The sequence below is a fragment of the Talpa occidentalis genome, unplaced genomic scaffold (genome assembly GCF_014898055.3).
Source record: "Talpa occidentalis isolate TD23 unplaced genomic scaffold, MPIMG_talOcc4v2.1 talOcc4.3, whole genome shotgun sequence".
Lineage (NCBI taxonomy): Eukaryota > Metazoa > Chordata > Mammalia > Eulipotyphla > Talpidae > Talpa > Talpa occidentalis.
Window position 1 is genome coordinate 53,381,267 of NW_023603184.1, and position 23,556 is coordinate 53,404,822.

The following is a 23,556-nucleotide window of genomic DNA, read 5'->3' on the forward strand; positions in this document are numbered from 1 at the left end:
TGCTCAGGGGCCCCCCAGGCCACTGTCCTGTCCCCGTGGGCTTCTTGGCAGCCCCGGTAATGAACCCCCGAGTCAGGCGCCTGTCAGGGGCCCAGGAGGCTCCATGGGCAGGACCTGGTCCTCCCCCAGCCCCATCACCCCCTGACCCCACAGGGACGGGGTGGCCCCGGAGTCAGAGCTAGGACGAGCCCCATCCACAGTGAGCGGGAAAGTTGCCGCCACCCCTGGGTACCCCCTGGGCCTGGCAGGGGGGACGGGGTGTGAAAGGGGTGGGAGGGCAACCAAGAAAACCCCCAGGAGCAAGACTGGGAAGCACCTGGGTCTTCTGACACGGGTTTGCTCGCGTCTCTCAGAATTATTTTATCTAAAAAGGCCGTTTATCTCAGCGCCTGGAAATGTAGCAACATGTGAACTGTCGTGTCTGACGGAGGGGAGGCGGGTGCTGACCTTACAATGGGGGTCAGGCCCGTGGCGGTGCTTTCCAGCATGTCCTCAGGGTGGGTGTGTCTCGAGCTCTGACACAACAGAGTAGGGGGCCGTCTCCTGGGTGTGGGTCTCCCCGACTCCTCACAGGCCCCCCAGGTCAGGGTCACAGACAACAAATGAGCTTGTGGGTCGGCACGCTGGGGATCCCTCCCCTGCACCCGCAGGAGGGAAGGCAGAGGCCGGAGCGAGTGTGAGGGACCCGCCCTGACGAGCAGTACCAGAAGCTGCAGCCTCAAGAAACTGATGGTGATTCTGGAATTTCTTGCAGACAGTGAGGGAGGACTTCGCCCCCACTGGTCCTGGCAATGAAGCAGATGCCCCCGCCCCTCTATTCCGGCCGGCACACGGCCCCTCCAGGGATGCATGTCCACTGGCCCCAGTCCAGTTCTGGCCCTGGTGTTCTGCACCTCAGGGACACAGGTGACTCCCCGTCACATGGGTCCGAGGGCTGTGGCTGGTAACAACACCCAGGGGTTCACATGCATGGGCAGAAGACAGGGAGGGGTCAGCATGGGGGAACCCAGGAATCAAGATCAAATCCCCATGTCTCGGGGAGGTAGCCCACGCGGGCAGAGCCCTCAGCAATAGTCCGCAGACCAGGCTGGACAGCACCAGATGCCAGGCCGGACATGGCTGGACCTTCGAGAGTTCTCAAGGAGGCCAGAGACAGGCGCCAGCCACCGGGGAGCAGGCAGGTGAGCACCCAGCCCTGCAGGCGGTGTCAGCGACACCAGTGTTGCAGCTCTTGGGGTGTTAGCGCCTGCCACTGCAAATAGCTGGCAGAGGCCGGGCTGAGGCCCACAGTGCTCTTTGCAGGAGATGCTAGAGGCAGGGCCTGAGGCAAGTGTAGCAGCCAGGTCTCTGCGGAGGTCTCCGGGGGTCTTCAAGTCTATGGAGGTCCTGAAGCCGTGACGACTCTGGAGGGTGTGCAGCCATCAGCTCATGCTTCTCTTCTGAGGCTAATTTATCCATCTGAGCTGGCACCTGCGCGGCTTATATCCTCTTATTGTCCCGCCTTCAAGCCTGATGGATCGTTTCCAGTGCTCACTATTTGTTGTTGTCGGCGAAGCTCCCATCGGATGCTCCATGTTCAGTGCTCAGGGGTTCCAGCCAGCATGCAGCTGGTGAGAGCTCAGCCCTGTCAGTTCTGGAGGGCCCTGCCCATGGGGTTCATTGACTATCCTAGCGCCTTGTCCCCAAGTGAAACCACAGCTCCTGGCCAGACCCAAACTGCCCTGAGCTCGGGGCAGGCTCTTGGGCCGTTTGTTCAAGGGAGGCGTGGCCAGAGTCAGCTCCGGTGGGCCTGAAGCTGTGTGCCCTGAGCACTTCAGGGTATCTGGGCTGGGATGAAGGTGCCTCACTCCCGATCTGAAACATGGGTCCAGCCGCTGTGTCTGGGCTCAGAGCCACCATGATCACAGGGAGTGCCCTGGGCCTGCTCTCCTGTGGCTCATGCCAGGCAGGGTACAGCTGCACGTCGGCCCCAGGGCTAGTCCAAAGACAAGGTGCCGTCCCCGGGCTGCACCTGTGGCAGGGCCCCTGGAGCAATGAGACTGGGCAGAAGGACACTGAGGACTCAAGGAGGCTGAGGAGACCATAGTTACTCAAGGCCAGCTCTGAGGTCAGTTGGTGGTGTGACCTCGGGGGACACCCTCCTGCCGCAGATGGTACAGAGCTTTGCCCTTCATCTTCTGCCAGATTTGCTTCCTCCTGCTTCTGCCCATGGTGCTGACCCTGAGGTGCAAGTCACTGTCCTCCTGCACATGTCCAGGAATCCGCCTGCCCCCAGCCCAGGTGCCGTCGCTTTCTCTTCCTCCACCCCTCAGTGTGGAACGGGCAGTGTCCCCCTCATTGGGCACTCCCGGTGGGCACAGGTGCATCATTCTCCCTGCCTCCTCCTGCAGAGGCCAGTTGTTTTGAGTTCATTTCCTGTGGACACCGCCCGCCACCCCCTCTCTTGCGTCCTTGACCAAGCGACTGGCCCTGTGATTGGGAACTGTAGGCACCGCACTGGCCATCAGGGGACGGCGACCTCTGTGGCACCCTCTTCAATCCCAGCTGAGGTTTCATCTGAGGATGGTCACTGTGGTGTCACCCTCCTGCCAGACAGCTGTCCGGGCCCTGGCGCATCTGTCTTCACTTTTCCCACGCACCGCACTGGCTCTGAGTCATGGACATCAGCTGACACCACTGGGAACAAACACATCGATTCCTGTCGCGGTGCTGGAACAAGTCCCTCCACCCTGGCCGAGCGCGCCTCGGGTTCCAGGTGCCGAAGACCTCCCCCTGGTCTCTGCCAAGCCGCCGTCTCAGGACCCCGGGGCCAGGCCCGAGCCAGCAGCCGTCCAGAGAGAGCGGCCAGGCCCAGCGCGCATGGGAGGAAGAAAATGTCAACGTTGTCTGTTTGAGTGTGAGCAAGTTTCTCCTTGATGGACGCGAGTGTGTGGGGAGATGCAGTTTAGGGTTCCACATGTTCTGCGTTTGAAATCATCTCCTTTATGCTTTTAAATACACCCCACGGTCTCTTTTCATCCATGATTAAGCAAAACTACTTCCATTTTGTCTCATTTGTTGTTTGTGTAACAGAGGAAAGATTTGCCAGCTGCTCTGAGGAAACAGGGGCAGGGACGAGGCCCACCTGGGTCTGTGCAGGCTGCGCTGCGGGGCTGCCGGTGGGGACCCTCGCTTCCCTGACACATCATGGGTGCCGCGGGGCTTGGTGTGTGGTGGGGCCCAGGGTCAGAGCAAATGGCAATAGGAAATGTTGGACTGAGTGCAAAAATTTGCTCTTTACCAGACAGAACAGGGGACGAGAGTAGGAGTGTGGACGGATGTGCTGGGAACTGCAGGGCATTTAATAGATTCTGAGCGGACACTTGTGCGTGTGGGGGAGTGAAAAGTGACCCAAGGTGAAAACAATAAAAAAGTCTAATTGAGTCTTCACCTTGATAAGAACAGAAAACAAATTAACATGATGTTGCAATGAAATACTCATGGTAAACATCCCTTCTCAATAGACACTCACTGCATTTATTAAAGGAAAAATAGGAAATATATCCATAGGAATCTGACCACAGAATGACATCATATCCAAAGGGCATGGGGACTGTGACCTCATGCTATCACTGAAATGAATATTACTTTGAGTGATTTTCTAACTCAGGTTCATTCTGAAATTTGAATGGACGAGTCATGTCTTGTGATTTAACTACATTTTATTATCACAAATAGTTTCACGGACAAAATGTGCTCATCGGTCAGAAGATTTTGGAGAAACAGTGACCTGCTCCTGGAGAGGAGGAACATCACCCCCAGCTCACGTTCTCAGTGTTAGGATAACAAGAGTGATATCTTCCAACATGCAGTGCAGATGTGAAGAATTATTAAAAAATTGCAAATATGCCATGCTTTAGTTTGTATAATAAAATAATAATATCATTCCCAAGTAGAATAAAAGTGAACTTTAGTTTATCTACAAGAAGGTGGAGACGAATACCTTGTATAGAATCAAGATAGAATCTGGAAAACTAAGGAACCTAAAAATGAACACAGCAAATTAAAAATTATAATTTTTTAAGTAGAAATGTAGCTCTTCAAAGATACTTTTGAAAACACCACATCAAGAGGGTACAGTCACATTGGCATCAAAACAGGCATCATAGAAATTATTATTCCTTCAATTCCAGTTTTCAGTCATAGATTCCTACTAACCAAGGAAGCGTCCATCCTTCCATCTCTGGCAAAGTCAAGTGTGGTTCCCCTTTGTCCTTTGAGCAGGAACAGGAACTTCTCCTAGAGGAAGATGCCCTGTGAGGAATTGTGAGGGATGGGTGTCCACTCAAACTCTCCCCTGCCATCAATGAGGACAAAGTCCTCAGTGGATACACACACAGGCTGTGGGAACCGAGCCCCAGGACTGGGGTCCCGTGGCCATGTGGTCCTGAGGACAGACCCCTTTACCACTGCTTCATGTTATGTAAATGTTGGTGAATGTGAGTTCTAGAACATTCTTTCTACACCAAATACAAGTTTTAAACCACGACCTGGATTCAGTTTATGAACATCACACAGGGAGGGCTTGGGGAAAGGATTGCAGCAATTTAGGAAAAAGGACTATATTGAAGATTATGAGAAAATGATTTTGTGAAAAGGGAATAATCCTAATTCCAGAAATCTATGATAATAAATGACAACATGAAAGAGTTAGGGGGTAAGCTGAATTAATGAGGGGATATATATTTAGATTGTGGTATCTTACATCTTGGGGTATTGGCCTTTCATCAGTCTCCCCACAGCCATCTTCAAGGCTTGGTTCCTCAGACTGTATATGACGGGATTAAAGGTGGGGGGCACCACCGTGTAGAACATAGAAATGACCAGGTCAGACATGGATGGAGTATCTGAGGTTGGCTTCAGATAATAAAAGAGCCCAGTGGAGACAAACAGCACCACAACCAGCAGGTGGGGAGGGCAGGTGGAGTAGACTTTGGCCTTACCTTCTGTGGATGGGATCTTCCTGACAGCAGATAAAATGTGGACATAGGAAATGATGATGGAAATGAAACAGCAGATACTCCAGACCACACTAATGAGAATGGGGACAAGTTTGCTTATCAGATTTCCTGAGCAGGAAATAGCCAATAACTGGGGGATGTCACAGAAGAACTGGAGGACCACGTTGGACCCACAGTAGGACAAGGAGAAGGTTCCAGCTGTGAGCATCAAAGAGATGACACATCCACCCAGCCAGGACACAGCTGTCAGCTGCACACACCTGTCCCTGCTCATGATGTCATCATAGTGCAGCGGGTGGCAGATGGCAGCATAGCAGTCAAGGCTCATCACTGTGAGCAGGGTCATCTCTACACCTGCTGACATAACCACCATGAAGACCTGGACGACACAGCCCAGGAAGTAGATGGAGCTGCTGTGCCTCAGAAAGTTGGCAATGGACAGGGGACCAAGGCTGAGATGAGGCAGAGGTCGGTGAAGGACAGACTCCTCAGGAAGAAGTACATGGGGGTGTGCAGGTTCTGGTCCAGGGTGGTGATGAGGATGATGAGCCCATTCCTCAGTAGAGCGCACAGGAAGACCAGGAAGAAGAGCAGCGGTGCAAGAAGCCCATGGTCCCCTGGGTGGGAAACCTCAGGAGGACGAAATCTGTCAGGGTCGTGAGATTGGTCACCACCCCTGGGACCATCATCTGTGTAAAAAAATAAAGAGGAAGAAAACATTGTCATATCTTCCAATATTGAACACAAAATGGGTTATCAACATATACAAGCATGCAATCTATTTATGTTTTATCATTATCTGACCAAATTCATATTTTATCTCATGTGAATGCACTATTGATATATTGTCCAAATATGTGTCCATAAATTCATGAAGAAATGAATTTTTAAATGACCATGATAAAACCTGAATATCAGGTCTCTCAGTGAACTGAATTGACAGACCACCAGTGCCCAGTTATTCCCAGGTCGCGGCTCCCCTTCCTGCCCAGGCCCCAGCGTCTCAGCCCGGCACACCTCCCAGAGGTTGTCCAGGGTACAGTCCCAGAGGACACGTCACGATGCCCAGCCCCTCCCCACCCTAGAGAGCCCATCCCTGCTCCTCCAGCACAGCCCTGGTCTGGGAAGGCCCACAGTGACAGGTGTGCAGGGAGATGGGGTGTGCTGGTCCCTGTTTTCCTGCTCTCAAGGACCCAACACTGTCCTGGAACTGAATGATCTGGGCTCAGCATCCCCGTGTGGTGTGTCCTGAGACCTCCTCTGTCAGATTCCTGCCCCTGTGGCCTCATTGCTGACTCCTGGTTTGTCCCCTCATCCCCTCAGCTCCCTGCACCTGACTCCCCCACATCTGAGGACCCAGAGACCACGTTTCCCGCAGAGTCTCCTTCTGGGTCACACCCACATGTCTTTCCTGCAGGATGGGCTCGTCCACCCCCGGGTGCCTGCCCGGCTTCTCTGTCCCCCTCAGACTCATGCACATCTATGCAGGGAGGAGGCTGCTCTGGGGCTGAGCCAGACGGTCTGTGCTTGTGGCTGTCCCTGCCGGTCCCATGGATCCAGGTCCCCCGTGTGCAGGTTAGTTCCTCACACCAGGCCAGTGCGTGATGGGGACTTCTGGGCACGGGGCAGCCCTGCCCTCTCACCTCCTCCCCAACCTCATCCTTTTCTCTCTCTGTGGGACGACGGAGGGACAGGCCCTGGTGAGGGCAGTTTTTTTAGGAGAATATAGTAATGTAAAATAATTGGAACACTTTGGTGGGAATAATTCCAGAAATTTAATAAAAATAAGTAAATAAGTCAGGGTACATGGTGGTAAAAAATATTGACATCTGTCGGGTGACCTTAAATACATCTTTAAAATGGATAAAATAACTTGACATATCTCCTCCAGGCCCTGATTAAATACTGTGACTCATTTTCCAATTACACTGACAATACCTGAGTGTGGAGTTGGGGAAAAATCCCAAGTTCACATCCATAATAGACAGATGTCTGTGCCACCATCATGTTAGTGCCAGAGCCATTAAGACGTCTACATGTCACTGACAAGTCATTGAATTTCTACCTGACTCATATCTGTCATCATGTTTAGGAGAAAAGGCATAACAATCTGAATTGAACAATAAGTGTAATTTTTAATTCCCTCTGGAATGTCTTCATTACCATCTAATTCTATTAATTGCTGTGATTTTATTCAGTGCCCAGAACACACTGAGTGTGCTGATGCTACATCCCAAGTGTGCAGCAGAAATTGTCACATCTCCCATAATTCACAATCTTCTGATATGCTCAATGTATTAAAAGTCAGTATCTTTGACCATCGTAAATTACAAGAGAATATGTTTTTTCTCACTGAGTCTCACACAGGCTGACACAGCAATGGGACATGGCGTCTTGGGCCCAGTCAGCATTAGCTGTCATGATTTACAAAGTGAATAGTTTAACTATGGCCCTTTCTCAAGTCTAAAATGAAGGTTGACATCTAAAATTTTCCAAGTATGAATGGATTCTCCCCTGCAAATGACTGAGGGCAGATACTTGCAGTCTGGGGGGGAAAGTTCCTGCTGCCATGTCAAGTCTCTCTCCTGAGATTGTCCCCATGGCAGGACAGAGGGTGTCCTGGCCTCTCACTCCAATGTTGGGGCTTGTGGGGATGCCTCTGAGCACTCACAGGATGTTCCACCCCGTCCTGATCTGCCTCATGGACAGAGAAGGGCCCTCAGGGCTGGGCTATTTGAGCTCTGGAGCTGGTGTCTGTGTGTTGGACACTGTCCAAGATCCATCCATCAAGTGATTTTATTCCATAGGGACAAGCGCCCTTTTCCAGGTCACTGTCTTAATTGGCATTGTCCTGCGGCACATCCCAGTGATCATTAGTGCCCTGAGTTTGTCAGTGGCGATTTCCTTAGTTTTTACATCTGTGAGGACAGGACCTGTCCCCCCTCAGCCCCATCACCTCCCCTGACTGCTGGTGGGACCAAGGTGGCCCTGTCGTCAGAGCCAGGATGAGCCCATCCACAGGGAGCAGGGAAAGTCACTGCCAACCCCATGCACCCTCCTGGGCCTGGCAGGTGGGGGGAAGCACTGGTGGGGCATGCGGGACAGAGTGGGGTACAGGGCAAGCAGGACAATGAGCAGACACCTGGACCGAGAAGAGAGACAGGACACAAACTGGACCCCGAAGCAGGAGTTGTTGGCACCACAGCTACTCCTCCTGTCCTGACGCTCCTGCCGGCCCCTCTAGTGCCTGAGAGTCTGACTTGCTGCTGATTTCACGTGGACGTCACCTTCACATGGACAATCCTGCCCGGGTGTGCTGGGTGCACCCAGCCAGTCTGGAGACCCCTGGGGGTCCGACAGCAAGGACGGCAGGTTGCCAGGTGGGTCTGGCTCCGCCTCGGGTGCCCAAGTGCATGCCAGCAGCCAAGGGGACTGTGGGCAGCCTTGCGGAGGCAGGACAGGGTTCAGGGGCGCTGAGGCATGCAGGGTACAAGGAGCCTCCCTCCCCTCCCCGCTCCCCACCCCCCATAGAGTGTCTCCGGTTCACAGTTTTTTGTTGATTTTGATTTTCACTTTCTTATAGTTATTCATTTTCCTGGTCTCTTATTTAGGTTTTCTAGATTCCTGCTATGAGTGAGACCATCCGGTATTTTTCTTTTTCTTTCTGGCTTATTTTGCTGAGCATGATCCCTTCCAGCGCCATCCATGTTGCTGCAACTTGTATGTGTTTATCTTTTTTGAATGCTGAGTAATATTCCATGGTGTGTAAGTACCACATCTTCTTGATCCAGTCATCTATTTTTGGGCATTTGGGTTGTTTTCAAAGCTTAGCTATTGTAAATAGTGTTGTTATAAAGATAGGGGTGCAGGTGCTCTTTGGAATTGATGTTTGGGTAAATACCTAGGAGTGGAATTGCTGGATCATATGGAAGCTCTATGTTTAGTAGGTCCAGAAATCTCCACACAGCTCTCCATAGTAGTTGGAGCAGTTTGCACTCCCACCAACAGGGCAGAAGAGTTCCTTTTTCTCCACATCCTCACCAACATTAGTTGTTCCTAGTTATTTTAATATGTGCCATTCTCACTGGTGTAAGATGGTATCTCATGGTAGTTTTGATTTGCATTTCCCTGATTACAAGTGATGTTGAACATTTTTTCATATGCCTGTTGGCCATTTGCATTTCCCCTTCAGAGAAGTTTCTTTTTAGCTCTTCTGCCCATTTTTTGACTGGATTATTTTCTTTGTTGTTGTTGAGTCTCATCAGCTCTTTGCAGATTTTTGTGATCAGTCCTTTATCATTAGTGTTGTGTGCAAAAATGTTCTCCCAGTCGGTGGGGTTTCTCTTTGTTTTGGTTATTGTCTCTTTTGCTGTGCAGAAGCTCTTTAATTTGATGTAGTCCCAACTGTTGATCTTTGCCTTCACTATCACTGCTTTGGGTGATGTGTCTGTAAAGATGTCTTTGATATGAATATCACAAAGTGTTTCACCTATATTTCCTTCGTGTATTTTATGGTTTCAGGTCTTACATCCATTTTGAGTTGATTTTTGTGTATGGTGTGAGGTAGTGGTCAAGCTTCATTCTTTTGCATGTAGCAACCCAGTTTTCCCAGCACCATTTATTGAACAAACTTTCTTTGCTCCAATGCATAGTCTTTGCTCCTTTGTCAAAGATTAGTTGACCATAAATCTGTGGGTTTATTTCTGGATTTTCTATTCGATTCCATTGGTCTGTATGTCTTTTCTTGTTCCAATACCATGCAGTTTTGATGACTATGGCTTTGTAGTATAGTTTGAAGTCTGGGAGTGTGATGCCTCCATTTCCTTCTTTTTTTTTTCAGGAGAGCTTTGGCTATTCGGGGTTTTTGGTGATTCCATATGAATTTCATCAATAATTGCTCTATTTCTTTGAAGAATGACATTGAAATTTTGATTGGAATAGCATTGAATCGGTATATTGCTTTTGGTAGGATGGCCATTTTAATAATGTTTATTCTTCCAATCCATGAGCAGGGGATGTCTTTCCATTTCTTTGTGTCTTCTTCTATTTCTTTTAACAGTGTTTTATAGTTTTCTTTGTATAGGTCCTTTATCTCTTTTGTTAGATTTATTCCCAAGTGTTTGATATTTTTTGTTTTGATAATAAAAGGGATTTTTTTTTATTTCTTCTTCTTCAGATTTATTGTTTGTGTATAGGAAGGCTACTGACTTTTGCGTGTTGATTTTGTATCTGCCACTTTACTGAAATTATTGATGAGTTGAATTAGTTTTTCTGTGGCATTTTTGGGCTTCTCTATGTATATTATCATATCATCTGCAAATAGTGATAGTTTGACTTCTTCTTTTCCTATTTAGATTCCTTGTCTGTCTTTCTCTTGTCTTATTGCTCTGGCTAGATCTTCCAGTATTATATTGAAAAGCAGTGGTTAGAGTGGACATCTTTGTCTTGTTCCAGATCTTAATGGAATTGCTTTCAGCTTTTCACCATTGAGAATGATACTAGCTGTTGGCTTGTCATATATGGCCTTTATGATGTTGAGGTATGTTCCTTGTATCCCAAGAATTTCAAGAGCTTCTATCATGAATGGGTGTTGCACTTTGTCAAAAGCTTTCTCAGCATCTATTGATATTATCATATGGTTTTTATATTTATTTTTGTTGATGTGTTGGATAACATTGATTGATTTTCGGATGTTGAACCATCCCTGTGTCCCTGGAATGAATCCTACCTGGTCATGGTGAATTATCTTATGGATACATTGTTTGATTCTGATAGCTAAAATTTTATTGAAGGTTTTTGCATCAGTGTTCATTAGGGAGATTGGCCTGTAGTTTTCCTTTTTTGTGTTTTCCTTGTTCGGTTTTGGTATTAATGCAATGTTGGCTTCATAGAACTTGTTTGATATTGTCCCTTCCTTCTCAATTTTTCAGAAGAGTTTGTGAAGGATAGGCACTAATTTGTCTCTGAATTTTTGGTAGAATTCATTTGTAAATCCATCAGGTCCTGGGCTTTTGTTTTTGGGCATAGTTAGGTGTTCTAAACCTAAACCTAATTGGTCAGTTTAGGTGTTCTATTTCTTCTTTATCTAGCTTTGGGTGGTTGTAGAGTTGTAGGAATTTGTCCATCTCCTCTAGATTGTTGAACTTGTTTCCCTATATCTGTTCATAGTAGTTACTGATTATTCTTTTGATTTCTGCTGTGTCCGTTGTGATTTCTCCTCTTTCATTTATGATCCTGTTTATTTGTGCTTTCTCCCTTTTTTCCTTTGTGAGCCTGGCTAGGGGCTTGTCTATTTTATTGATTTTTTTGAAGAACCAGCTCTTGGTTTCATTGATCTTTTGATTATTTTTTAGTTTCAATTTCATTTATTTCTGCTTTGGTTTTTATTATTTCTTTTCTTCTACTGGTTTTGGGTTTTTTTTGTTGTTCTTTTTCTAGATCTTTGAGCTTCGAAATTAGGTTGTTTCTTTGAGTTCTTTCTTGTTTCTTGATGTGAGCCTCTATTGCTATATATTTTCCTCTTATTACTGCTTTTGCTGCATCCCATACATTTAGGAAATTGGTGTCCTCATTGTCATTCAGTTCAAAGAAATTTTTAATTTCTTCTTTTCTCCTCATTAGTCCAGTGGTCTTCCAGTAGTGTGGTTTTCAATCTCCATGATGTAGGAGAGTTCCTTGCCCTCTTTTTATGGTTTATTTCTAGTTTGATGCCTTCATGGTCAGGAAAGATGGTTGGTATGATTTCAATCTTGGTGTATCTGTTGATGTTTGTCTTGTGCCCAGTATGTGATCGATCCTGGAGAGTGATCCTTGTGTGCTTGAGAAAAATGTGTACTCCATTTTTTTTTTTTTTTGGGTTTAGTGTTCTATAGATGTCTGTTAAGCCCAAGCACTCTAGGTCCTTATTTAGAGCTTTAGTGTCTTTACTTATTTTTTGTCTCATTGATCTATCCATTGTTGATAGTGGTGTGTTGATGTCTCCCACTACTTATGTGTTTTCTCTGATGTCTGTTTTCAGAGATGACAACAGTTGTCTGATATATTTTGGTGCTCCTTCGTTAGGTGAATATATGTTAATGAGTATTTTTTCTTCTTGATGTATTCTCCCCTTGATCATAAAATAGTGACCACTGGGGTCTCTTTTTATCTTTTTGAGTTTGAAATCTGTTTTATCTGATATAAGTATAGCTGTTCCTACTTTCTTTTTTGGTCCATTTGCTTGTAGGATTATTTTCCATCCTTAAGCTTTGAGTCTATTTTTATCTTTTGTAGCTAAATGTGTTTCCTGGAGACAGCAAAAGGTTGGGTTTTATTTCTTAATCCAGCCTGCGACTCTGTGTCTTTTTATTGAAGAGTTTAGTCCATTTACATTTAGAGTTAATATTGAAATGTTAGCATCTGTATTTGCCATTGTTTTTGTCTTTCCTTTGATTTTATTTATTTATTCTTTTAATAACTTTTTCTTTGGCCTTCTTTCATTGTTATTCGTCCCTCAGTTTCTGGCTTTAGGATTCCTTGTAGTATTTTTTGGAGTGGGGGTTTAGTCGTAATGAAATTCCAGAGTTTCTGTTTGTCTGGGAAGGTCCTTATTCTTTCTTCATAGAGGAAGGAGAGCTTTGTGGTATAGAGTTTTCTTGGTTGGCATCTGTTATTTTGGAGTCTGTTGACTATGTCCCTCCACTCTCTCCTTGCCTGTAGTGTTTCTTCGGAGAAGTCTGATGTCAGCCTGATTGGTTTCACTTTGAATGTTATCTGTTTCTTCCCTCTTGTCAGCTTCATTATTTTTTCCTTGTTCTGGAGCTTAGGAGCTTTACTTTTATGTGTCTTGCTGTATTTTTCCTTTTGGCGTGGAAGTTTGGTTTTCTTCTTGCTTCTTGTATATCAATTTTCAGCTCCTTCTTCACGTTTGGGAAGTTCTCTTCAATTATCTCCTTGAATATTTTTTCTGTTCCTACATCTCTCTCCTCTCCTTCTGGTATTCCTATAACTCTTATATTTCCTTTCCTCATGGAGTCAGATAGTTCCCGAAGTCTTTCTTTGGTCTTTTTCCTTCGTACTTCTCTTTCCTTTTCTGTTTTGGTTCTTTTTATTTCTGTGTCTTCAAGAGTACTTATTCGTTCTTCCATTTCATCTATTCTGCTTTCATTGCTTTTCCAAGAGTTCTTTAGTGCCTCCATTAATTCTGTGATATCCTGCGTTTCTTTTACTTCCCTCTTTAGGGAGTCAATTTCATTCTTCTGATCATTGATTATTTTTCCCTTATCATTGTTTTCCTTTATGAATTCTGTCATGTTTTTAATCATGGCAATTTTAAATTCTATTTCTGGAAGACTCAGAAGTTCTTCCAAGTTACTGTTGTTTCTTCTGGGGGTTGGTTTTCTTTTTGTGGTATGCTTTTTTCCTGAGGAGTTGCTAGGTTGAATGTGGTTCTTCTACTCCCTACTGTCTGTTTTCTAATTTGCTGTATGCACTGGGGCACTGTGTTGCTGGGACTGGCCGGCATCTTGGGTGAACTTCTCCACTCCCCTCTGGCTCCTCTGGGAGCCATATGTCGGTTTCAAGCAGTCTTTACTGAAGAAAGGTCCCTGTTCTAAAATGCCGATGCAAAGGCTCACACCCCTGCGTGCCTGGTCTGCCCCGGCGGTGGGTTCCCACTCCCCCTCTGGGCTTGGACTGCAGGCCAGAAGGGGCCTGGTGTTGGCGAACTTCCCAGTTCACATCTGGCTCCTCAGGGAGCCTTCCACTGGTATCAGGCAGTATTTACTGAAGAAATGTCCCTGTTCTAATATGGCGATGTGGAACGCACTCCCTGTGTGTCCGGTCTCAGGCACACTCTTCTGAGTGCATGGTCTGCCCTGGCCATGGGTGCCTGCTCCCCCTCTGGGCTCAAACTGCTGATCAGAAGGGGCCTGGCATGGGCTAACTTCCCAGCTCAGCACTGGCTCCTCTGGGAGCCTTATGCTGATTTCAAGCAGTCTTTACTGAAGAAAGGTCCCTGTTCTATGGGGTGTTGGTGATTTTTTTTTCTGGTTGCTAGCTGGTGCCAGAGATCTCTCCTAGTGTCCTTGGGGAGCTCTTTTTTTCACTCCGTGGGCTGAGGAACAGAGTGGGAATGGTGGGGAAAACCTCAACGGCTTTGGGGTGCTGTGTCTGCCTTGTGCCCCACTGTCGTGGGGAACTCACGCCCTGAATTTCATGCCCCTGGTCTCAGTTCCAAAGCCTTAAGATCCAGGACGTGGGCTGTAGCCCAGTTCAGTGTCCGCAGAAATGGCGTCTTTTGCACCCCGCTCCCGTGTCCAGGTGCCTGGTTTCTGATTACTCATTGAGGGACATTCACCTCAGTGAGGGCCCCTGCGTGTCTCCCCGCAAGCCTAGGTTGCAGACATGAGGGCCTGGGCCACCGCGATCCACGTTTGCTTTTCAAGTGCGCTGCTTTTCCGCACAAGCTTACCGGCTGGCCTGTGGCTATGTGTAGGTCTCTGGGAGTCTTTGTTTTTCTCCAGTGGTGCCTGGAGCCGTTTGCTCACCTCCTCTGCTAATCCTTTCCACTCACAGTCCTGCTTGATGTGTAGTTTGTTCGTGTTGGTTGTTTTAGGTTTTTTTTTTTTTTTCTTTCCTCCTTTCTGTTGGTCAGAGAGTGCCAACTTTGTGGAGCGGGGAGGATGGCTGGGTTCTGAGCTTTCCTCCCTTCTAGTCCTCTTTTATGGCAACTTTATTCTTCAGGTATTTTGCTGGAGTCATCTGTTTATCTTCCGTGTCCCAGTTCTCAGTGGGACCTGCCGCTTTTCCTCCTTATTAACTTTTTTTAATGGGAGACCTTACACTCTCGTTTCCTCGCCGCCATGTTGATCCACCCTCTGTTTCCTATTTATTTTAAGGATGTCTTACAATTTTCTGTGTATCTTCACTTCCTGTTTTAGGGTTACTGCTAGGTAATTTTGTGATTATATGTAAGATTTCCTTCTCAAATTCTTCTCTTCAGATTCCTATTTTGCATATAAGAAGGCAATTGATGTTCATGTGTTGATTTTGTACTTTTGAAGTATACTGAAGTGGCTTATTTAATTTAATTTGTTTTTTCAGTGGAGTCTTTAGAGTTCACAGTTTATATTTCCTTGGTGTCCACAACAATTTTCATTGTGCTTACATTTTAAAATTCATACAACCTTGAGACATTAAATGTTTATTACTTAAATATTTTAATAATATTATACAAAGTTGGCAAAAAATAGCCTCATAAATATGTATGATGGTATTATTCAGGTTCTTAATACATATATTAAATTCTCATTATATCCCACCAGTGAACTATAACAGTATCATGAATTGATATTAAGCAATTAATTTATCGGCAGAAAAACTAAAAATACCAATCACTTAACAGGACAGTATCAAGTTGTCATCCTGTTAGGGGGAAAAGGATGTCCTAAAGCTAATTCTATACAGGCTTTGTGGACTCGGCCCCCACCCCAGGCAAAAGCCAAAGACACTGGGAACTCCAAATCCCATCACCACCAAAGGGAAGGTGGATGGGACATGAGGGTGGGGTTAAGAAGCCAGGTTGGTATAAAGTCAAACATGTGGGCTTGGAGGGGTCCCCCATTTTGGCTCTCCGCCAGCTCGCAGCATCCAGCCAGCTCTGAGATTGCCTTTGGGTTTCCAGGTCGGCAGATCGGGTAGGACACATTAAAGACTTTATTTCCCAATCTTCTCCCTAAGTTGTACATTTTCCTTATTTCCTTTTCCCTTGTAAATAAACCTTTTATTAACCTTTTGTGTATGCCTGTAGTGGAGTATTGATAAGTCCCTTTTAAGCGTGAGGGTGGGGACCCACAGCCAGGTAACCCGTTCAATATCGGGGCTGCCCTATAACAATCCCAGATTTCAAATATCCAGATGTTGCCATTTTCTAACATTTCCTGGCAGCCTCCATATTTACTTTGTGCCACATGGATCTCACCTGAGCATGGACAGCCTGAATAGCCTCCTCGCAAGGTGAACTGTTTGATAACAACTTAAATATCTGATATCCAGTTGGAACCACATTTTTATCATGAAATATTTTAGTATGAAATTTTCAAATATTGGCCGTCACAGACGGGAAACAAAGGTGGGTGCAGTCAGCAGAGAGGAGCTGAGGCCAGACAGCAAGTGACAATAATGGGGCCATTTCACTTCCCAAATTGAAATCTCCTTCCATTACTTACAAGTCTTTACAAGTGTACTAAATGATAGTATCATTTCATTGCACGTAAAGCTGATGAGTTTTTTTTTTTTTTTTTCATTTCAACGTGTTCATAAAAAATGCAGACATTCTAGGTACGATTCCTTTTGATGACCTGCCGGCTAGGGCATTGTCCTGCCATTCCCGCCCACTCTAGGGGATGAAATAAATGGGGATAACACTCCTGTAAAGAGTGGTGTGAGGTCATGGATGGCATTCCTAACACATTTCTGGAAATATTAGATATGAGGCAGGCTACTACCTATCATTTTATTTTGACCATTATAACTTGTTAAGTTCTCTTATTGTATCTCAAAAATTCCTTTCCAGTGCATTTTTGAAAAATTTTTGTAATTATACTGCACATGAACTTAGCTTTCTTATCTCTGGTGTCCACCATGGGTGAGTGTGATTATGGCAAATGAGGGTGGTGCCCACACCAGAGCTTCCAGTTGGGTCTCTACCATGTCATGCAGTATCCTTATCGACAAAGGTCTTGACTACTTAGATTATAACTTCAGATCCTCAGGCCTTATTTATGCTGTGAAGGCCTTATTCACTAAGTAAAGGGATCTCTGTCCTGCCCGTGGCCCCTGATCCCACCCGTGACCAAGATATCAGTGACCATGAAGGGAAAGACACCTTAGAGACTGGAGAGGCTGCCCCACTGAGAGAACTTCTGCTGACCACTGACATGAAACCCAATCATCACCTCTCTTGGCCAGGAACACAAAAATGGAGGCCAGCAGAAAGTGTTTGGAGTTCGTGACCTCCATTGTACAGAGAATAAAAAAAGTACCTAAGTGTAAAAAAGAGGAACAATCAGTGACAACAGAGTATATAAGCAGCAGACTATATGAAGTCATTGTAAACATAATTTAAAAATGAGCATATATTTTTAAATTATACAATAGAATTATATGTAATTAGAAAAAATATGAAGAGGAGTATAATTCAATAATTTAAAATATGTGACTCATAATGGAGTCATGAAGTCATCTTCTCTATTACATTTTGGTGAGTCTCCCCTTCATCAGTCTCCACACAGCCGACTTCAAGGCTTGATTCCTTAGACTGTATATGATGGGATTAAAGGTGGGGGGCATCACCGTGTAGAACATAGAAATGACCAGGTCAGACATGGATGGAGTACCTGAGGTCGGCTTCAGATAATCAAAGAGCCCAGTGGAGACAAACAGCACCACAACCAGCAGGTGGGGAAGGCAGGTGGAGTAGACTTTGGCCTTACCTTCTGTGGATGGGATCTTCCTGACAGCAGAGAAGATGTGGACGTAGGAAATGATGATGAAAATAAAAGAGCAGAGAGTCAACACCGCACTAATGAGAATGGGGACAAGTTTGTTCATTACATTTTCTGAGCAGGAAATAGCCAGTAACTGAGGGGCGTCACAGAAGAACTGGTGGACCACGTTGGACCCACAGTATGACAAAGAGAAGGTTCCAGCTGTGTTCATCACAGCATAGAGACCCCCACCCAGCCAGGACACAGCTGTCAGCTGCTCACACCTGTCCCTGCTCATGATGACGTCATAGTGCAGGGGGTGGCAGATGGCAGCATAGCGGTCAAGGCTCATCACAGTGAGGAGGGTCATCTCTCCACCTGCTGAGAGAATCAGCACAAAGACCTGGACGACACAGCCTGGGAAGGAGATGGAGCTGCTGCGCCTCAGAGAGTTGGCAATGGACTTGGGGACTGTGGTTGTGATGAGGCAGAGATCCAAGAAGGACAGACTCCTCAGGAAGAAGTACATGGGGGTGTGGAGGTGCCGGTCCAGGGTGGTGATGAGGACGATGAGCCCATTCCCAAGCAGGGCACACAGGTAGACCAGGGAGAAGAGCAGCGGGTGCAAGAAGCCCATGGTCCCCTGGGTAGGGAACCCCAGGAGCACAAATTCTGTCACGGTGGTGAGATTGGTCACCATTGGAGACATCATCTGTATAGAAGAGGAAAGAGAAACAAAATCTTAATTTTTCCAATATCGAAATATTATGGGTTATCAATACAAAGTAATAACTCAGTTTATTTTCAGCATAATTATTCCTTCCAGTTCTATGGACACTAATATCATCTATGTATGCTGTTTCATTCAACCCATTTGTTACCAGCTCATGTGAAAATGTCAATATTACATTCTCCACATAAGTCCTGATAATTGGAGAAAACTGAAAATTTCAACTGTCCCCTACAAAACTTGAAGAAATTAGAATCTCATACTTGTCAAAAAAGTCCATAGACAAAGCTGTCCTACAACATTCCCTCGACCCACTGCTCCCACCTCCTGCCCAGGCCCCAGCATCGGAGCCCAGCACACCTCCCAGAGGTTGTCCAGGGCACATTCCCAGAGGACTCGTGACCATGCCCAGCCCCTACCCACCCTGGAGAGCCTGTCCCTGCTCCTCCAGCACAGCTCTGGTCTGGGGATGCCCCACAGTGACAGGTGTGCAGGGAGATGGGGTGTGCGGGTCTCTGTTTTCCTGCTCCCCAGGACCCAATGCTCTCCTGGAACTGAATGATCTGGGCTCAGTGTCCCCGTGTGGCATGTCCTGATGCATCCTCTGTCAGATTTCTGCCCCTGTGGCCTCACTGCTGACTCCTGGTCCATCTCCTCATCTCCCTGCACCTGACTCCCCACATCTGAGGACCAAGAGACCACATTTCCCACAGAATCTCCTCCTGGATCACACCCACTCGTCCCTTCTGCAGGATGTGTTCGTCCACCCCCGGGTCCCTCCCTGGCCCCTCTGTGCCCCTCAGACTCATGCACATCTGTGCAGGGAGGGGGCGACTCCAGGGCTGAGCCAGATTTTCTGTGCGTGGGCTGTCCGTGCCGGTCCCAGGGGCTTGGGTCCTCCGTGTGCAACTTTTTTCCTCACCTCAGTGTGAGTGGGGTCGTCTGGACATGGGGCAGCCCTGCCCACTCTCCTCCCCCTCCCCAATCTCATCGTCTCCCCGCTCTGTGAGGTGGCGTAGGGGCAGGCACTGCGGTGGGCAGGATTTTTACAAGAATATAGTAATATAAAATAATTGCAACACACTGGTGGGAATAATTCCAGAAATTTAATAAAAACAAGAAAATATATAAGTATTCGTGGATGTAAAAAAAATGTTGCATCTGGTTATTAATAATGTTGACATCTGTTGTGTGACTTTAAATACCTTTTAAAATGTATAAAATAACTTGACATATATCTCCTCCAGGCCCTGTTTAAATACTGTGACTTTGTTTCACAAAATTGCTCACAATCCCTGAGTGACGAAGTTGGGGAATAATCCCAAGATCATGTGCAAAAATAGTCACACATCCCTGCCAGCTTCATGTTCGTGTCAGAGTCATGAAGCCGTCAACATGTTGCTGCAAAAATTATTGATTTTCAACTTGACTCATTTTTTTCATAATGTTAGGGGCAAAAAGGCATAATGTTGTGAATTTAACAACTAGTTTTTTTTTTTAATTTCTTCTGGAATTCCTTCATTTCAATCTAATCTCATTAATTGTTGTGATTTTATTCAGTACCCAAAACACACTGAGTGTGCTGATGCTAAAATCCCAGGTATGAAGTAATAATCATCACATTTCCCATAAATCAAAACCTATGATCAATGTATTAAAAGTCAATATCTTTGAACATCTTAAATTACAAGAGAATGTGTTTTCTCTCACTGAGTCTCACCCCAGGCTGACACGGCAGTGGGATATGAGCGACTTGGGCACCCTCAGCATTAGTTGTCATGATTTACAAAATGAATAGTTTAACTGCTGGGCTTTCTCAAGTCTAAAATGATGCTTCGCATCTAAAATATTTCAAGTGTGAGTGGATTCTCCCCTGCAAACGGCTGGGGGCAGATACCTGCAGTTTAGGGGGGAAGTTCCCGCTGCCATGTTGAGTCTCTCTCCTGAGGTTGTTCCCATGGCAGGACAGAGGGCGTCCCGGCCTCTCATTCCATGGTCCTGGCTCGTGGGGATGCCTCTGAGCACTCACAGGATGTTCCACCCCATCCTGCTGCCGCCTCATGGACAGAGCAGGGCCTCAAGGCTGGGCTATTTGAGCTCTGGAGCTGGTGTCCGCGTTTTGGACACTGTCCAGATTCCAGCCCTCAGGGACCAGCACTTTTTTTTTTGTTCACTGTCTTAATTAGTGTCATCCTGTGGCACATCCAGTGAGTGTGTTAGTGGTGCTTTTGCTGGTGGTTTCCTCTGTGGGAAGGAATGTAATTCATCCTGTCCTCCTGGCCCCATCACCCCCTGATCCCGCAGGGACCGGAGTGGCCCTGTGGTCAGGGCCAGGACGAGCCTGTTCACAGGGAGCAGCAGGAAAGTGATCACCACCCAGGGGCCCCTCTTGGACCTGCTAGGCAGGGAGTGTGAGGCACTGGCGGGGGTGGGAGGGGCAGGATGGGGGACAGGGCGAGCAGGACAATGGGCAGACACCCCAGGCCAGGCCAGGGTGGGGCAGAATCCGGATCCCCCAAAGCACGAGTTGTTGGCACGGCAGCAACTCTCCCTGTCCTGGCGCTCCAGCCGGCCCCTCTAGTGGCCTGAGAGTCTGACTTGCTGCTGACTCTGCGTGGACATTGCCTCCACATGGACAGTCCAGGCCCAGGTGTGAGTGGGGTGGACACAGTTGGGCTGGAGTCCCCTGGGGGGCAGAATGTGCGGGTGGCGGGGAGCTGGGATCCGGGTCCACATGCGCCGCCCAGGTGTCCCCTAGGCTGCCCGAGCCTGGGCCAGCAGCTGGGGGATCCGTGGGCAGCCATGCGGAGGGGCTGACAGGGAGGAACGCGGTATGCGAGGAGCCTCCTCCGACGAGCGGCCTGTGGGAGGTCCCTCTCTGGCGTCAGGGACAGCTGGACGGTGGTTAGCACGGAGCTGGCCGCCCTGGGGTAGACGTGGGGACCGTGAAGCCTGGCGGGCCAGCACAGGAGGGACACGAAGTTTCCTCCCCTGACAGGAGTGACCCCTTCATGTGCGGTCCCTGCTAAGCCCACGGGGACGGGAGGACACACAGGACAAGTCCCAAGGCCTCCCCAATGCGTGTTCACCTTTGGTTAAATGTGGATATTTGTGCCCAAAGGGTTCTGCGAGGTGGACTCAGCCCCAAGGACAGCGTTGGCTGGGGTTCGGTGGCGTCAGCTTAGAGCCAGGGGCTGGCTGAGGCCGGGGTGAGGGACATGCTCTGCCCAGCAGGGATGGGCTGTTGCCACCGAGAGGAGGGCGTCTGGTGATTCTCCCAACTCCAGGGATCCCCGCAGGTGCCATTTAGGGGGAAAGATGCTGCAGCTCCGTTCGCCTCCAGTGCTCCCTCATGTCCCCCATTCGGCCTGCTGTGGACACATGCAGGGGGATCCGGCCTCTGGGCCCTGTGACCCCCGATGCTCTGGACCCCGAGACCACCTGGGAGATGACACCCATTTCATCCTGCTCGGCCTGTGTGGTAGGATCATGGGGGGTCAGCGCTGGGCGGGGTGTCCTTTAGGTCTCAGGGAGAAGGTCGTGTGGGCTGGAGGGTCTGGTGTGCTACCTGCGAAGGTTGTGGGATCCTGTGTCCTCACTTAAACTCTTCTGGTTGAAACTCCTCAGCCCATGAAGAGAATGGTTAGTCCTTCCTGCTCACCCCAGCTGAGAAAAGCTTCTCAGCCCAGGAGCACATTCCCCACATTTAATCTCTCCGGACACAGACTCGAGTCTGTCCACCGTGTGGACCCCAGTGTCCAGCACACGCTGAGGGAAGGGGACATGGTGGAAAGTGTGGGCTGAGTGTGAGGGGCTGAAGTGTTGTCATTGGCAGCTCTCAGAAATCCCAGGAAGCAGCCGGACAGAGTCAGCCCAGCTTATTAGACGTAAACGCTGAATAATGACATAATCACGCCCTGGACCCCGCTGGCCCCGCAGGATGAGCCCATACCGGGACGTGAACAAACACAGCCATGAGGGGTTCAGAACATGCCAGCGAAGCTCAGAGCAGGGTCTGGAGCCTAAATCCACCCTGCTCGTGACTCTGCAGGCACCAGCGCATCCTCCTTAGAGACTATCTGCCTATGCCTTGGCCCATGTCTGGACTGGGGTGCTGCACCCTGTTGTGGTGGGGATGCATGTGTGTGGATAGACACTCGCCCTTGTCAGGATTGTGGGGTGCACGTGGCTTCTCCCCACAGAGGTTTCTGAGGCCCAGGAGCGCTCTAGTGTCCGGGGGGTGGGGGACACTTGTTTATTACCCTTGGTGTTCCCTGTAATTGGACTTGTGGAAGCAGGAGGGTGTTCACGTGGGTGTTCCCCAGGAGTGTGAGGGGTCATCACACACAAAGAGGGGCAGAATTGGAACCCCAAACAAGACAGCAAAGAAGTGACAAATGGCAATTATTAACATGACCCCATGTCACCCCACTCGGGAGGTCAAATCCTCTTCTCAACAGAGTCTAGAGGCTTCACTCAAAGCCAAGACAGAAAGTGTGTAAAGGCTGTGGCCCGAGAGTGATAGAGGCCCAGGGGGGAGACACCTGCCATCAGGGTCTTTCATGGAAAGATGTGTTACTTGGGAGACTTCCCCACACAGATTGTATTCTGAAAATCAATGGACACGGTCTGACGGTTAACATGCTTTTTAAAGAATGTTAAAAAACATACATTTCATAAGAGAAATATTGTCTGCAGTGACTCTATTATGATCCATCAGGCATGTTTGGAGACACCTGTCCTGCTGCAGAGAGGATGCATGAGGGCAGAGCCTACCCCAGCTCATGTTCTCAGGGTGGGTGAGCAGCATTGAGGTCCCAGCGCTTGCAGCACAGAAGCTGCCAGAGAATAAAAATTTGCAGATATTGCCGTGCATTACGTTACATGATGTAGAAAGTGACATAATCCCAGACATACCAGAAAGTGGAGAAGAAGACCTTCTACAGGACATCAACACACAACCTTGTGAACCCCTAAAATCGGAACCCCTAAAAATAAACACAACAGCAACAAGTGTCTTAAAATTATAAAGCTTAATAGATGAAACAGTTCTTCAAAAATAATTCACATTAAAAATCCACACTCTCAAGGTGCTGTAATCAGATCAAAACGCCGTATAAATGAACAAGTACAGATTCAATCATAGATTCAGATTTGTTAGGAAATGTCCGTCTCCGGGAGATTCATGTCAAGTGTAATTTCTACTTGACCTTTCAGCATAAACATGAATGTCTCTCAGAGGAAGTTGCCCATCAGGAATGGGGAGTGGTGGGGCCCATGCAACTGTCTCCCCTCCCTCCACAGGGGTGGTCCTCAGGGGAGACACACACAGGCTGTCAGAACTGAGCGCCAAGACTGG

The 23,556-nt window shown here is 47.7% G+C and overlaps 1 protein-coding gene across 1 annotated transcript; it reads right to left on the reverse strand.

Annotated features, from left to right (window-relative positions):
• Positions 1-72: 72 nt before the first annotated feature.
• On the reverse strand, positions 73-23,190 carry LOC119255069 (olfactory receptor 14A16-like). Its single transcript, XM_054699447.1, has 4 exons — positions 23,115-23,190; positions 17,474-18,179; positions 5,572-5,689; positions 73-241 (listed from the first exon to the last, which is right to left on the reverse strand). Exons 2-4 carry the CDS (start codon positions 18,177-18,179, stop codon positions 73-75), a joined length of 993 nt encoding a protein of 330 aa, XP_054555422.1. The 5' UTR covers positions 23,115-23,190.
• Between the last annotated feature and the right edge of the window lie 366 nt (positions 23,191-23,556).